At 33.7% G+C, this 13,602-nt stretch overlaps 1 protein-coding gene across 1 annotated transcript; it reads right to left on the bottom strand.

Moving 5' to 3' along the window:
* Positions 1–4,983: 4,983 nt before the first annotated feature.
* LOC135834850 (cuticle protein 7-like) lies at positions 4,984–8,844 on the bottom strand. Its single transcript, XM_065348824.1, has 2 exons — positions 8,694–8,844; positions 4,984–5,565 (listed from the first exon to the last, which is right to left on the bottom strand). Exons 1-2 carry the CDS (start codon positions 8,697–8,699, stop codon positions 5,086–5,088), a joined length of 486 nt encoding a protein of 161 aa, XP_065204896.1. The 5' UTR covers positions 8,700–8,844; the 3' UTR covers positions 4,984–5,085.
* Positions 8,845–13,602: the final 4,758 nt, after the last annotated feature.

The raw sequence follows: 13,602 nt of genomic DNA, 5'->3' as shown, positions 1-13,602 counted from the left end.
TTGAGTCCTTATTATGACGATTCCCCTAAAAACAAAATTACGTACTTGTGCATGTATGCAAAAAATTTTTTTTTTCAAAATACCCTGACTTTTCCAGTTTTTTTAGACTGAGATAGACACCACACTGTACATCAATGCAAATGCAAAAGAGCTCTTCTTGGCGTAACTGGTTAATAATTTTTGAGAAAACTTTAAATTCTGTTGTCACATTGATAACACCAAACAATGGAGGTAGTCGGGGGCCCCGCATAAGAATCACTTGAACCCCCCTGCCGATCCTCTGAGATAACTTTTTTCTTAAAGGGGTAGTCCTAAGGAACATTTCTAGCCCCTGTCCTCAAAAAAAAAGTGGCCCTACTTGCAAAATGGCGGCCATTTTGATGGACAGGTGAGCCGAAATCGCAGATTTTGAGTTCCAACATAGGACTAGCATGCAAATTTTTAAACCGTACAAAGGTAGATCGAAAGAATAGGCACAAATTCATCACCTGTCAAAACTTCAAGTGCTAAAGTGCCTTCTTCGATTTTTGGTGAATTTTCAAAAATCAAATCTGAGAAAAAATCAACATTTTACCAAATTGACACAGAAAGCTGCAATTTGGGATATACCCTACCCTATTTTTGACCTACCATAATCGATTGAAAACTGTTTCAAACCGTTTTGAGCAGTTCTGGAGCCTCCACCAGATTTTTGAAACTCGAAATTCTCACAAAATTACATCAAATGAAGTTGGCAAGCTGAAATTTACTTCGTAAGCTGATTTCAAAACGATATGAAGTCGACTACGTCGTGGTTTCAAATGGTTTTGAAGCTTCCAGCTACTTTTTAGAAACTTGAAATTTCCCCAACATTTCATCAAAATGGAGATGGAAAACTGAAATTAACTATGCACTCCAATTTTAACACCCTCTAAAGACGACTTAAGGCGAGTTCAAGTAATTTTGAAGCCTCCAGTGACATTTTGAAAGGTTGTATGGCGTTTTTTGGAGAATTGAAATTTTTTTCCAAAAAGTAGCTGGAAGCTTCAAAACCACTTGAAACCACCATGCAGTCGACTTCACATGTATTATTATATTAAAATTAGTTGGCAGAGTAAATTACGGTTTGCTAACCCCATTTTATGAAATTTTCAATTTTCAAAAATCTACTGGAGGCTCCAGTAATTTTCAAAAAATTGCTGTAGGCTCCAAAATTACTTGAAATTTACCTGCAGTCGACTTCATAACGTATTGAAATTAGTTTGCAAAATTAATTTCGGCTTTTCAACTTCATTTTGATGTAATTTTGTGAGAATTTCGAGTTTCAAAAATCTGCTGGAGGCTCCAGAAATGCTCAAAACGGTTTGAAACAGTTTTCAATCGATTTGGCAAGTCGAAAATAGGGTATATCCCAAATTTCAGCTTTCTAGGTCAATTTGGTAAAATGTTGATTTTTTTCTCAGATTTTGGCCAAAATTTGATTTTTGAAAATTCATCAAAAATCGAAGAAGGCACGTTAGCACTTGAAGTTTTGATAGGTGATGAATTTTTGCCTGTTCTTTCGATCTACCTTTGTACGGTTTAAAAATGTTCATGCCAAATTTTGCAAGTTGGGCCACTTTTTTTAGGACAAGGGCTAGAAATGGTCCTTAGGACTCCCCCTTTAAGAAAAAAGTTGTCCCGGAGGATCGGCAGGGGGGTTCAAGTGATCCTTATGCGGGCCCCCGACTAAGAGTAAAAAAACAAGTAATTTTTTGGTCAAAAGGCATTTATGTATTTGACCAAATTTTCATTTTTGCCCAACTTATGGGAACAGCCAGATGACATTTTTTACAATTATTATTACGATTTTATTTCTTATTAATTTTTAAAAATTTATATGCTTTCAAAAAGTGCTTTTTATAAAAATGTTTTTTACTTATGTTTTTGAATTATTTCTGAAAATAATTTCCAATTTATAAGAATTTATTTTGTTGGAAATAGAGGATTTGAGCTTTTTCAAACTTTCATTTTCCAAAATGATTTTTCTTATTCCATCAAATATTCTATTTAGTTTGAATACCTACTTTTTAAGCCAATTTCAATGTTTATCATGTGATTTTTTCACCATTTTTACACTATTTTATTCCGGGTCATTCCATACCAATCTCGGCTAAAAAATGCGATTATGGAAGTCATATCTTTCGATTTCGCTCAAATTAAGTATAGACAATGTCTACCCACCTAATAAGTAAAAAACTCGCAATCAGATTGGTCCCTGCCCCTTCAGAAGCGGGCAGGGGAGGGGCTTCAATTATTCTCACATTGTCTCAAGGTACTCAACTTCAACAGCGCATGCCTCCAAAGTTATGATACTTTAATCAAAACTGATTTCACAGTTCAAAAGCTCATTGCATTTTAAACTTTTCAAGTATTTTGAAATTTCAAAATGGCGCTGAAGTGAAAGCTACCATTTAAAAGCCTGAAAAAATTCACATAGTTGTACTTTTTGTTACCTTTTCGAAATATTCAATTTTCGAGATAGGATCTCTCAATGAAGGGAGAGCACCCCCTCCTCCAAATTTGAGTAAACCTTTCAAAAAAAATCTGGAGCATGATATATTATATCGAATTGTATGTTTTTGGTAACGCTGAATACGAATATGACGTCAGATTTTCGATTGAATTTCATCCACGTCAACCAGAATCTCCCCAAAGGAGATAACTGTCAAAAAAAATGGGTTCATTCGTGTGACGACACATGAAATAGTATGTCTTTAGTGACGCTGAACACGAACATATGACGTCAGATTTTTGATTGGACCCATACACGGAAATCATTACCTACTTGTTGGACTTTTACTCATTTGGGGAGGTTCTGGGAGCCATGGGTGAGGTCAATTTGAAAAACTAACGCTATATTCGTGTTCAGTGACATCAAAAACATACCATTCATGTATCACACGAATGAAACCATCTTTTTGACCTTTACTCTCTTTGGGGAAGTGCTGAGGGACGTGGATGAAATCCAATCAAAAATCTGACGTCATATTCGTGTTGAGCGTCGCCAAAAACATACTATTCGATATATCACATGCCCCAGATTTTTTTTGAAAGTTTTGTTCAAATTTGGAGGATGGGTGGTCCCTTGCCATTAAAAGATCCCACCTCGAAAAATCATCAGAAGGTACATCTATGGAAATTTTTTCAAATTTCAAATGGTAGCTCCCACTTACAGCGCCATTTTGAAATTTAAAAGTTCAACTTTTGAAAATTCAAAATAGGTACTTGAAAAGTTCAAAATTCAATGCCTTTTTGAACTGTGAAATTAGTTTTGATCAAAAATTTGAGCGAAATCGAAAGACATGACTCAAAAACGTTGGTCGAATTGAGACTGATGGAATGACCCTTCAGTTTTAAACATACGAGTATATTTGATCAATTTCACAGAAATTTTTTCATTTTAGGTATAATAGGTATCAACTCATTATTTACAAATTTTTAATTTTCCCTGTGTTTAAACGAGAGTGGTAATAATGATAATGATGATGATAAAATTTTAAAATTCAGGCACTATACAATTTAGAAACTTGTCTGAAAATAAACACGAAACCAACCGAAGAAAGATCGGTTATTGCCAGTAAATATAAGTTTAATGATCATTGTATCAATTTTTATAGACACCAACAAACACTTATGTAATGTATGTACTTAAGACTACTGTGTAAATACCTACTGGTGCCAAACATTTTTTTTACAATTTTTACAACCTAAGAAAATTATCAAACGAACAAAATTTTGTAGGAAAAAATTACCATAATGTATCCCAGAAATCGAGCCACCAGCGCCATATCGACGATAAAATTTGAATGATTTGAAAAATCCCAAGTACCTAAAGGGCGAGGAAACGTGACAGGTATCTAAGATAATACTCGCATAATAGTAAAATATTGTCGGTTTTTATTGCGTTTACATGTATAATACCATCATATTTGACTATTTTTATCAATTCTCAAAAATTAACATAATTTCCGGATTCTGCTCTAGAATAAAAACATCAAAATCATCTCAAGGTTCCAAAATAGTACAAGGGCAGTATTATACGTTTATGGTAATCGTATCATCTAAAAAATTCAAATTTTGCTACCTACAGTGTATGTACCTATGTACGAGTAAGTAAATTTAATTCAATTTGTGGATTTTTCCATCTAATTCATTTTAGAAAATGAAAATGCACAAACCTCGGAATCGGTCGTCGCAATTTTTGAATGAAATTTGATACTTCGGAATTTGCATTCCATATAACTAACCTACTCGTAGAATGTATATCAAAATAATTCCAGCATCTTAAAAACAAATTTTCGTTTGACCAAGATTGACAAGCGGTGCATGATGAGAAAATTTCCAATCCAATGTAAGTAATCTCTAACAAATCACTGCCGTGCATAACGATAGTTACGTTTAAATCCTAGATGCGGTTTTATCATGTTTTCAAAAATCATTTGAATCATTCTGACGCATTCAATAAAATTCTTTATGAATAAAAATCAACATTTTTTAAATAATCATCCCTGCTTGAGAACCAATATCTCTTCTTCACGGACAAATTCGGGGCTACCGAAGTGAAAAATTTGATTGGGTGATTTTCAACTCAATATAGGTAGGTACTTCAACTTGATTTAAATAACCAAAATTTTTTTTTACATTTTACACATGTAAAAAAATCCTTTCATTCTAAAAGCACTCAAAAATTTCACTTATCTACCACCTTTGAGTGCATTTTAAAAATGTAAATTTCATCATTTTCGCTAAAAAAATTCAAATCTTAAAAGTTCAACTCGAAAAATTAATTCTAATTCGAGCCAGATCTAAAAGAGTCACTTATAGTGAAGGGAGATGTCTTCAAAAAATAAGATGAAAAAAAAATCCTTCGAGCAGAAATTTTGTTTTCGCCAATCTGTTTCACCCTAAACCGTGAAAATTCGAGTGAAATGACCATAAAAAAATTGACCTCAATAACATGAGAAGTTGGAAAAAAAAGATTTATTAAAACGAATCTTACAAATTAATATTAAAACATAGAATCACACAAAATGTTACACAAACGGTTTCGGTTTCGGCCTATTTTTATTTCTTGTACGCGTATGGATAGTAACCGGAGTAATAAGGATAATATCCATTGTAATACGAGTACGGATAACCAGAGTAAGGATAACCCGAGTATCCGGGGTAAGCGGCGTAAGATACGTAACTAGACGATGCTGCGGGGACATATGGTTCTGGAGCTGGAACTACAGTTTTTACAACGGTGGATGCGGCCGGGACGGGTGCGATTTTGGCTGGAGCTCCTGGGGCACCATTTTTCGAAACTTGGGCGCGGAAACCTCCGACTGGGTCAGAGACATAGCTCACGGTTCGGTAGCTGCCGTCGGGTTCCAATAATTGGTAATAACCTTGGACTGTTTCTCCATTACGAGTTTCCGATTGAGATTTCTGGTCACCGGTAATGGGATCAGCGACGGCGTATTGGAAATTATAATTCGAGTTAGCGTCGTATGTATCTTGGGCTAAGACAGTCGATACGATGGCCACCAATACTAAAAAGGTCTACGAAAAAAAAAAAAACATAATTTTGATAACTGTGATAAAAAATATCTGATCTATGATTAAGGTCTATTTCAACTAATACTGGATAAAATACAAAAAAAAAGAAAAGAAAATCCATCATAAATTTTTGGAGTAAAATTCAATTCAGAAAATTGAAAAAAAAATTCTTTCGGTCGCTAAATTAAACACAATTATTTTGATTCAATACAAAATAAAATAAAATAAGTAAAGTTGAACAAAAAAAAAATTGAAAATTTTTCATTAGCAGGTAACACGATCTCTCTTGAAGAGCTAAATCATTGTCTAAACTACAACATTAAAGATTCATCCCCTGGACCTGATGAAATACACCCTCACATGTTAAAGTACCTTTCAGACACTGGAAAAGAAGATTTACTTCAGTTATATAACAAAATTTGGACTTCTGATTCCTTCCCAAAATTATGGAAAACTGCAACAATCATTCCAATATTAAAACCTGATAAAAACCCAAATCTGGCATCTAGTTATCGCCCCATCTCCTTAACTTCAGTTCCTTGCAAAATACTTGAAAAAATGGTTATTAAACGTCTTAATTGGTATATTGATTCCTCAAACTCTCTTAGCATTTATCAAAGTGGTTTCAGAAAGAAAAGATCTACCCCAGACCACCTCTTTAGTCTCCAAAAAGAAATTAGTTCGGCCTTCCAGAATAAAGAAAGTGTTCTTTCAGTCTTTTTTGATCTTGAAAAGGCATTTGATAAAGTCTGGCATTATAAAATTCTCCAAAAATTACATTCCATTGGAATTATAGGACATTTGGCTTACTTTATTCAGAATTTCTTAACAAACCGTACTTTTAGAGTGAGAGTTGACAATACATACTCAGAGTTTTTTGAAATTGAAAATGGAGTCCCCCAAGGTTCAGTTCTTAGCACAGTCTTATTTATACTTTTGATTGATGACATTTCCAATGTTGTTTCTAGACCCATTTCTCTGAGAATCTCATTTCCTAATTCGTTCAAATAATATTCAACTAGCTCTTCAAGTAATCCAAGAAACCCTTGAAAAAATTGAATCATGGGCAGATTCAAACGGTCTAACCTTCTCTGAGTCAAAAACCCACTGTATACTTTTCACCAAAAAAAAATAAGATTCCTCCAGATCTCATTCTCAACTTCAAAGAACACTCTTTAGAATTCAAAACCACGACTAAATTTCTTGGCTTAACTTTTGATAGAAAACTAAATTGGACTCCTCATTTTCTAAAAGTAAAATCAGATATCATGAAACGCCTAAATCTGTTGAAAATAATCAAAAACACCAAGTATAAACCATCTCGCAAACTCCTACTTCACTTGTATAAATCTCTAATTCGCAGTAAAATTGAGTATGGAAGCCCATGTTTTGCAAATATCTCAAATAAAACTTCAAATATCCTAAAAACAATTCAAAATTCAGCCCTAAGGATCTGTCTAGGAGCCCTCTATTCCTCTCCAATAGATAGCCTATATTGTGAAGCAGCAGAATTACCCCCAGATTTCAGAAGAACTCTCATAACAAACAAATTCATCTCAAATGCATCCACCAACCCTTCCCATCCACTCCAAAACTCAATTATAACCCTCCCAACCCCCAACATTTTGATCATATAGAAGGACCCATTTCTAATTTCATCACAATGTTGAATGATCTTCAAATCAATCCTAAAACTCTCGTCTAAAAACCAATATTATACCCCCCTTGGCTTCTAAAACCTCCTCAAGTCAACCTACAGCATCAACCACCCAAAAAATAGCCACTCTTCATTAGTAATAAAACAGAACTATCTTGAACTCTTATCAGAATACAAAAAATTCAATCTTTGCTTTACAGATGGATCAAAAATACCAACACTTCACACAGGATATGCATACTCTATAAACGATAGAATTTCAAATTTTAAAATCCATAACTGTTCTTCAATCTACACTGCCGAACTCACAGCTATTTTCCACTGTCTCTGTGATATACTCACTTATGAATCAGAAAATAAGTCCTTCTTAATTCAAAGTGATTCCCTCAGCTCACTAACTGCTATCCAAAATCTTTTTTCCGATCACCTTCTAATTCAAAATATTCATAAAACTCTATTTGACTTACAAAATTCAAACTTCTTCATACAGTTTATGTATGTACCCAGCCACGTTGGAATCTTAGGAAATGAAATTGTACCTAGATATTAATGCAAAATCTGCCACCATCCTTTCTCCCCTTATATTTATCACAGCTGATGACCTCAAATCTATCTTCACTCAAAGCACACTTAAGAAATGGCAAAACTTTTGGTCCTTCTAAACCACAAACAAGCTCTTTCAACATAAAAAATTAGTCCATCCTTGGAAAAACCTCTCCCACTTAAACAGACTTGAAGAAATCATTATAACCAGATTGAGAATTGGCCACACAAAAATCACACACAATCACCTCTATGAAAAGGCCCCAAAACCCACATGTCAGTTCTGCCTGTCAGAACTTATATCTGTCCAACACTTACTATTTCACTGTCCCTTCTTACATCAGCACAGACTGTCCCTACAAATAGATGAAAGATCCCAATTCATACCAGACGACCCTTCCGAAATTAAAAAATTCTTAGACCTAATTAAAATACTTGACCTTACCAACTCAATTTAAATCTCATACGACGGGTGTAATAATCAAGTAATTACAAACACCCAAAAAAAAGAAAGTATTCATCATCCTAACTGAACCATAATTTTCATCACTTTCATAATTCACATCAACAAAATTCAAAACCAAAATATAAATCAATAGAAAATTGTCAAAATTTGAAATTAAAAATATGTATAAAACATCAATTTTTTTATCAAGCTTTAAAGATCCTTCGAATACTCAATCGTCACCATTTTCCCCAAAATATTTAAAAATTAAAAAAAAAGTTGATAAATTTTTTTTTAAAATTTGTACAAATTTTCACAATAAAATTTTGAAATTCACTTCAATTTTTGGAGGAGAAAAAAAATTGAAAAAATGATAAAAAAAAAACAGAAAACAAATCGAATAAAAAAAGCATCCGAATAACGAACGAGGCACATGAATGAAAAAAAATATTCAAAAAGTAGTCAAAATTATACTCATAAACATACCTTCATGTTGACTTCTTCGTACAATGTCGATAAACGTAACGTAAAAATCAAATAACAATCCAAAAACCTAAACCATCATATTTGTACTAGTTTCTACCCAAAATCATCCAACCAACCCCACCACCTAAATTACTACAAGCATAGGTTATAGCCGTAGAAAAAAAAAACAGAAAAAAATTCAAAAAAACTACTTTTTCATCGGCGAAAAGGTGTAAAGATGTTATACTTTGAAAAGGTATAACGCGAATTATAACCAGATGTCCTTCATCATAAATTCGAAACATTATACAAATCTATTAAAATTAGAACTCCCTTGCATAATCCAGATCTATCAGGATTCCACATTTTTTGTCGCATATATACAAACCATAAATACTCGCATAGTAAACAAAAACAAAAATCCATGGCGTATACGAAATGACAGACTGAACTCGCGCAGATGAATTTGTATTTTTGTTTACTATTCTTACTCGACGTACCAGCATTTTTCTTTATGTTCATCTTCCGTATTCCAACATCTGATGAAGAGGGAAGAGGTAAAATATGTGTTTCTTTTTTTCCAAAATCAAAAAATGCTTTATGCTGTATCACCTGCTTCGAAGCAAAAATATTTTCATTTTTAGAGCAAATCATTCCCAAATTACATCTTTTCTGCAAACTGATCCAGTTTTAATTGCATTAAAAATAGTCCTCTTACTCACTCCAAAAATTAACGATTCATTCATAAAACCAGTTCCAGCGTACGATCGACCAACTGTTTCCATATTAACATATTAATTCGACGCGAAGTTATTTCATTTATAATTTAAATACATTCTACGTCATTATAATATAATATGTATATGATACATTTATGTAGTTCAAATTTCATATTCTAAATTTATGGACGCATTTCGTGCTCAGTCGATGGCAGAAAATATGTGGTATATTTTGGTAATTGGTCCGGGTCCATTCACGGACAAGCTCGTATAATAGGCTAAGGTCTTCTCGCGAGAGACGAATGTATTAGAATATTGATCATATGCCAAACTGTTCATTTAAGTATTCAGATTGGTAAAACTTAATTTCTTATATCGTATACGATGACGATTATGACTACCTGTGTACCATACCGTACCTATAGTAAAGCATAGTCGAAGAATCCGATAATGAAATTACGTAAGATAAATTGATAAAAATTGTAACACGCGTCTATTCAGCGAAATTTCTAGCGTCGTTGTTGGAATTACAATTATAACAAGGTTGTAATGTTACGAAATACGTAATACGTATCGTAGTATATGCATCCTCTTTTGGTATAATGTCATTTGGTTTATGTGTTGTGTACTTATTTTGATAAGTACAGGGTAACCAATAGGGTGTGAGATGAACCGAAATAAAAATTACTGGAAAATGTTTGAAAACTGGATTCTAATCCCTTCAGGAGATCGAGATCTAGATCTGTGAAATTATTCTGATGCTTTTTTCATATTTTTATAATCATTGGAAAACGTCTGCTAAAATATTAGGTACACTGTTTTGATGATTGGAGGTCAATGGGAATGGAGATGGTTGAAAACATCACTTTTCAGGTTCTATTTTAAACCACATTTTGTTATGATAATTTCATACTACACTCGTAATACGAATACAAGATGTTTTGTCACTGTCACTATCACAGCTGAACGTTGTTGTTGCTGTTTCTCCTATTTATTTTCTGGATTAAAAAAAAATTAATGCGATATGAATACATAATTGTCAACATTTGCTCGTTTACGTATTTGCCTATTAAATTTTTCAAAGTAGGATTTAAAAATGGCAAATAATGAGCAAATGTGGTGCGAACCCCCCTCCACCATAAATCCTCCAGGGCAGTGGCGTAGCCAAGGGGGGCGAAGGGGGCCATGCCCCCCCCCCCTTGAGAGCGAAAATTTGAAAGAAAACATGCAAAAATATACGTTTTTTCGTTGTTTGGACCCATTTTTTCCAGAAAATTACCCCTCATTTCGATTTTTCATACCTAAAAATCTGGTTTTGCCCCCTCCTTGAGAAAATTCTGGCTACGCCACTGCTCCAGGGTAACCTTTTTTTCTTGAACAGGGAGTGCCATAGAACATTTCTGGCCCTTGTACTACAAAACAATGTCCTACATACAAAATGGCAGTCATTTTAATTGACTACTTGTCTCAAAAATCAACATTTTCTCCTTTATACGCTTGAACGAAGCAACCTGCTCATTAGGGTGATCCTTAAATACATGACAAAAAAATTCGCGATCTTTTCGAGCTCCCCACCCTCGAAGTGGTGACCTCTAGTGAGAAAATAATTCGCTATTTATTATTTTTTTTCATTTTTGAAAAACTCGAGCTGTGGGGTGGGCCTTCTCAATTATCAAAAATTTGAAAAAAAAATTCAACTTCGAAGCAAAATTTTCAAAATCCAAAAATTTCTAGTTTCAACACTTTTGAAAAGTCTCGTCTGAGTAAAATGAACTCTCATGAGGATATTAAATCCCTCCCTAGAAAATCAAGTGGGTCCCCTAGAATAGCTGAAATTCGTATTTTACATTAAATTTCAGCTATTTTAGGTGGTCAGCTTGGTTTTCAATAGAGGGGGCTAAAATCGTCGTGAGAGTTTATTTTACTCAAAAGAGACTTTTTAGAGATAACAGAACTTGAAATTTTCAAATTTTCAAATTTCACAGTGAATTTGAATTTTATAAAATTTTTGAAAATTAAGGGGCCCACAGCAGCCCGAATTTTCCAAAAATGGGGAAAAATATAGGGAATTATTTTCTCACCAGAAGTCACCACTTCGGGGGTTGGTAGGGAGGAAAATACCAACTTCGAAAATATGGACCACCCTACTGCTCCTAGATCGGTTGAAAATATGCTATTCGAATTAATTTTTACTGCAGAATCCATATTTTGGATCAATTTTGGTGTTCAGACCCCCCCCCCCCGAGGGGAGAGGGGTGTTACCTGACTGTAGACGGAGATGAAATTGAAGTCGAGTGTATGGCATGAAAAATCTTGATATTTTGGAATGAAAATTACGATTTTGATGTTAATTTAGTTGTTCAAGCCCCCCCAAGAAGTCCGAAGAGGAGGGAGTGGTCCTAAATTCCAAACTATGGGAAGATACTACATAGAAAGTTCAGATGTGACGCCAAAAATCTCGGTTTCTACGAGTGATCAACACGATTTTTTGAGGTTCATTTAGTTGTTCGATCTTTGAAAACTCCAAAATGTTTATTCCTAACACAAAATTTAAAATAGAATACAGTCGAAGTGCTCACATAGAGGTATATTGCACCCCCCCCCCCAACCGCCACTCAACACAACGTTGATATTTTCAACGAGCTTTTTTTTGAATGCAGGAGTTCTTGGAAACAAAAATGGCAGCATTTTTGATTGATTTTCGGTCTCGAAATGAACATTTTCTGATTAAATGCTGGAAATTTCAAATTAGGTAACAGAAAAGTCTGACTATTATACCAGAATGTTATTTTTGAAATTTTGACATAATTTTAGCAAATTTATTAATTTTTTTCCAAGTTTTTGAAAGTTGAACTTGATGTCTGAAAGTTCACATTAATAAGAACAGAAATTTCAGGAAGAAGTAATTTTTTCGAAGTTTTCAATACTCTGACATGATGTAAAAAATTCGCAGAAATGCTTATTCAAGTTTTCAAGAGTCAGAAAAACCATCGCAAAATCAGATTAAAATTAACTACATTTCTCCTCTCGAGAATTTATCTAGATTTTCTCCAACTTCTTAACAGACAGAAAATAAATGATTAAAGAACAATGTTAATTTTCCCATAATTATATGAATAATTAGTAGGTAAGCATTTTTTCCATTTTCAAAAGTCTGACTAAATTCCAGTTTTTTTTTTTTTTTTTGAAATTGAACATAGAAAATTAATGAACTTCCCCCTCCTAATTTCAGGCAGAGCAGATTCGCATCAATTTCGAATTTGCAGTCCCAACCTGAAAAATTCATCGCAAATTTGAGGCAATTCGGCCTAATTTTTTCTAGAGGATTTTCATGATCAATATGATCATAGTATAAAAGTTTCTTACCTTATAAAATTATTTTTAAAAATATGATTATGTGCGGCGAGCAAAACAAGGCTTGAAAATATTTTGAAAAATACCAAATTTTCAACAAATTTAGTGTTCGGAATAATCCTTTTGACGTTTTCAAGGATCGAATAACCAAATGAACCTCGAAAAACGTGTTTTTCACACGTAGAAACTCAGATTTTGGCACCACACCCGATTTTTAAAATATTTTCCTACAGTTTGAAATTTAGGACCACCCCCTTCGGACTACCTGGGGGCTGGACGACTAAATTTAACATCAAAATCGAAATTTTCATCCCAAAATGCCAAGATTTCGATACCACACTCGACTTTCATTCCATTTCTACTGAATTTCAGTCAGGTACCAACCCCCCTCACCACCCCGGGGGGAACGAAATGGAAAAAATTCCAAAGGATGCATTTGATGAAAATCTGACAGTTGAGCTTCTTTCATCTTTCTAATAATTTTCTTTTGGTTTGTCACTGGCTATTTGATGTGGTTTTCTGAACTGAAATTGAAACCTATACATTAAGTAGGTATAAAGAATTAATGAAAAACACAATTTCGTACTAGCTAAAAAATAAATAAACAACTCAAGTAAGTGATTGTTTTTCTTTATAGAAAACCGAACGATCCATTTTCATGTCTACCTTCATTTCTACTTTGAGACAATAAAAATAAAAGTGAACCGAAGAAGCTGTCGTTCTTTATGTGCCTTCTCCATCTTCCTTTAAATACCTACCTACCATATTGTCTGCAAATACCAAAAAACACACACCATGATCGCGAGAGAATCTCCAGACTGCAGACATAACCGATTGCATAACTCTTCTGCATACAA

Source organism: Planococcus citri, chromosome 2 (assembly GCF_950023065.1).
Source record: "Planococcus citri chromosome 2, ihPlaCitr1.1, whole genome shotgun sequence".
Taxonomy (NCBI): Eukaryota; Metazoa; Arthropoda; class Insecta; order Hemiptera; family Pseudococcidae; genus Planococcus; species Planococcus citri.
Note: the sequence above shows the minus strand (reverse complement) of the source record. Positions and strands in the feature narration are given on the sequence as shown.